The 3,567-nt window shown below is 37.1% G+C and overlaps 1 protein-coding gene across 1 annotated transcript; it reads right to left on the minus strand.

Moving 5' to 3' along the window:
- Window positions 1–442: 442 nt before the first annotated feature.
- Phax (phosphorylated adaptor for RNA export) lies at window positions 443–3,183 on the minus strand. Its single transcript, XM_017620024.1, has 5 exons — window positions 2,840–3,183; window positions 1,936–2,752; window positions 1,777–1,868; window positions 1,437–1,707; window positions 443–1,378 (listed from the first exon to the last, which is right to left on the minus strand). The coding sequence occupies exons 1-5, from the start codon at window positions 2,888–2,890 to the stop codon at window positions 1,158–1,160; spliced, it is 1,452 nt and encodes a 483-aa protein (XP_017475513.1). The 5' UTR covers window positions 2,891–3,183; the 3' UTR covers window positions 443–1,157.
- Window positions 3,184–3,567: the final 384 nt, after the last annotated feature.

The following is a 3,567-nucleotide window of genomic DNA, read 5'->3' on the forward strand; positions in this document are numbered from 1 at the left end:
TCCGCAACAGACGTTGCGGGCTTTCAGGCCCTCATCACTTTATTCAGCTTATGAGGCTTGCTGCTTTGCAATAACTAATAACTATAGGTCTACTTGAAATAGGCTCTGAAAATTAATTGATCAATGAATTTGAATAAAATTATCATAACTTGATTTAAAAAAAAAATAAAAATTGAGAACACACTTTTTCCATTTCCGTCGTCCAAGAAGAAAAATATATTTTTTTTTGTTCCATGAAGTCCTTCTGAAATACGTTCTACAAAAACCGTTGTGGAAGGCATTCTATGGGAGCGAAAGACGAAGGCCTTCAATTTGTGCCACTGCATGTAAAAAAGGAAGGGGAAAGAAATGTAGAGCGGAAGACCTCATGACTCTCAAGAATGCCTTGTGGAAGACCTTTTAGCTCCTAAAATTATCTACTGGGATTAAAACAACATTTAAATCTATTTATTCGTACATATTTTTATTTACTGAAATGCGTTAATTTTTTCCGAAATTTATTTCACCGTTAATCTAATGTGAATAAATTACCGATGTCGTTTTCAACGACTTCTTTTTGCAAGAAATACCCTCAATATTCGATTCTAGAAATTTCTTTTTATCATCAAATATACATATGTACATTTCCATACATATATATGTATATTGGGAGCATGTATGTACATATCTACGCATGTAGTATAGATCGCTTGTGTATAAATCGCCTTATAATACTTTGTTGAATTTTCTTTTGATCCTTTGTATACAAAATTAATGATCAACGGAACATTCTACAATTGTAAGTTTCCCCGCCAGTCTACATATTTACATTACATACAGAATAGTGTCCTCAAAGCTTTCAGAAATAGCTTTTAATAACTGTTACTTTTCCAATATATGTATTGTGATCAAAAACTTTACATGCCACCGGTTTTTGTATTAAAATGTAACCGCATTTTTAATGGAACAATACTAGTTTTAACATCATGCGAGATACATATGTACGTATGTATGTATGTTCGGTTATGCTTATGCCATATTTAGTATGTATAAAAGTACATTTGTATTATATATTTGCGTTGTGTTTTTGATTTTTTTATGACGATGAATTTATTTCCATTTGCATGCTAATCTGTACATATTTTGTCTGTACTGCAGCGGAAAGTAAAAATTTCTCTTTAAATAAAATCCATTTCACCGCAATTGACATCGAGGAAATCATCATCATAACCCACTAACTCTTTTGATGGAGATGTTAAGGCCGCTAATGCCGATGCAGAAGTTGATGGCTTATCAGGACTAGCATCGGTGTCTGCATCTGATGGTACATGATTAATGGCATGAGCTTTGTAATCTGGACTTTGTTCATTGCCCACTGGCGAAGGCGGTGGATTGGATACTACAATAGAATATATTACACTAACCTAGTCTGGAGAGTGAAAATAGTTTTTACTTACGGTTGCCCGATTGATTTTCTAAATTTGATCCAAGCAAGATATGCTCCTTTCGAGTACTTAGTGCCGGCAAGTCTTTTTCCTGTTCACTTAGACGTTTTTTTAACTCTTCCACTTTGCGTTCACGTGAAAGTGCCTCCATTTCTTTCTTCCATTTGTTGGTCCTTTGTCGATCTTCCGAAAATATAAATTTGTGTTCCTCCAGTGTGAGACTTTGATGGTTTTTCAACAGAAACAAAAATACACCTCCTGGTGTGCGACGACGTTTGCCATTCTGTGAAAACAATTTTATAATTTGAAAAAGACAGCCATTAAATAATAATTTATGCATATGTAATGTTACCATTATCATCATGCCACCATCGGCCTCTATGCGCTGCGTCTCTTTATAAATTTCAACAGGCAATTTAGTGCCCAGCACATCTACAATCCGCACTGTAATATATATATACATTTTTAGGTAAGACACCCTGAATCTTAGAATTAATTTTGATATATCTACCAAACAATTCATCCTTTTCTTCATGCAGTTTATTAGACATTTCGCGTGCAATATCAGCAGGGTCTCGTCCTTCCAATGGCTCTAAATCAAGTATATTTCGTGGCTCATATGAAGTGTCGGAACCGCTGGTAGGTGATGAGCCGCGCCTTCCACGTGATGTACGCGATCGATAGCCTAAGCGACTTTTCACTGAACGACGATGAGCGGCCGCTTCACTTGAGCAGCGTCCACGCTTCGCCACAGGCATTAATTCATTATCGGAGAAATCATCAGTAGAATTGGAAAGCCGACGCTTAAGACAGTTGCCGCCGTTCAAACGTCGATGCAGCGAAAAATCATAATTTTCAACATTACGATCATTTATAGCCCCGTCAACTTGCGCTACTTCGCAGCCGCGCATGTCTTCGGTTAGTGCTTCTTCTTGCAATGCTGCTGTCCAAATATTGTACTTTTTGAAGCGTGCACGCTTTTCTTGCGTTTCCATGTCTGCTGGAGGTACGCGAACCATCACTGTACGACGTACACGTTTTCGACGTTTACGATGGGCATGCGCATCAGCCGATCCATCATGTGCAGAATTAGTTGATAGTTTCTTTAGACATGCATCGGATGATTCGCTTGACGAAGAATCGCCACTACTGCCATGTGAATCTTCCAAATCATCCTCCTCTAAAGCACGCTGCATGTCATGACAAGTTGCAAGTGGACTACACTGTTCGGCAATCGTTGCAGTACCATCAAGTGCCACAGAGGTGTTGATTGACAGCGTACTTGGGCGTTGCAACGGTGTATAAACGTCATCAGAACTAGCAGAAAGCTGAAAATAAATGAGGTCACAAAGAAAGTTCCATTGAGATCCAAGTAGATTTAGGACAAAAATGCAGGGGAAGATGTATTTTTTTACCTCCCCGTCCTCCAGGTCAACGTCATACGTATTCGCATTTAATTCCATCATTGCAACGCGAGTGAATGTTGCGTCGCACTTTTACTTACGTTGCAAAGTAACAAGCAGTGTGAATTACTTTTAACCGTTCACGAGAATAAATCCATTTAATAATTATGCATGTGTATTTTGGTAGGAAGAACGGAGTGCCATACGAATAACGCAACAGTTTTAAGAATTAAAACTTTTAATTTCACCGCACAAAACGTTTTATATTACACTTGTCCACTCCTAGTGCACGATTTTCTTAGGAAAGTACAGCAAGTAGGGCTGCATTGCCAAATGCAGTTAAAGTCACCCAGCTGATAGAGCTGTCAAAATGTATACATATGTACATACACACGTGAAATTCGCCAAACTAAACGAGTCTCGAAATATTTTTACTATTTCATTTAAAAATTTATTGGATAATTAATTTATATTAATTACAATAGGCATATACAACATATGTATGTACATATTATATATACATACATACATATATATGCAGACATAAATTTTTGACAAACTTATAAGAAAGCGTGCTGAAATAGTTCCGGATGCAAGCCCGGTCATATCCATTTTCGAACAAATTTCGAACTCACCACTTCCTGTTTATCTGCTGTTGCAAAACTCTTGCACATTTTCATTTAAGTCAATGGATGCTACTAAATTTGTGGATTTAGTCGTAATTGTGCTAATAGCGATAT

Source organism: Rhagoletis zephyria, unplaced genomic scaffold, assembly GCF_001687245.7.
Source record: "Rhagoletis zephyria isolate East Lansing unplaced genomic scaffold, Rhagoletis_zephyria_1.1 Rzeph_scaffold_02016, whole genome shotgun sequence".
Lineage (NCBI taxonomy): Eukaryota > Metazoa > Arthropoda > Insecta > Diptera > Tephritidae > Rhagoletis > Rhagoletis zephyria.

What these genes read in the sequence shown, in the direction of transcription:
- Phax (XM_017620024.1), bottom strand. Translation starts at nt 2,890, where the DNA reads ATGATGGAATTAAATGCGAATACGTATGACGTTGACCTGGAGGACGGG. An exon ending in AGAAAAGGATGAATTGTTTG is followed by an intron (nt 1,869 to 1,935) that starts GTAGATATATCA and finishes TATATATTACAG; the next exon opens with TGCGGATTGTAGATGTGCTG. An exon ending in ATGGTGGCATGATGATAATG is followed by an intron (nt 1,708 to 1,776) that starts GTAACATTACAT and finishes TTGTTTTCACAG; the next exon opens with AATGGCAAACGTCGTCGCAC.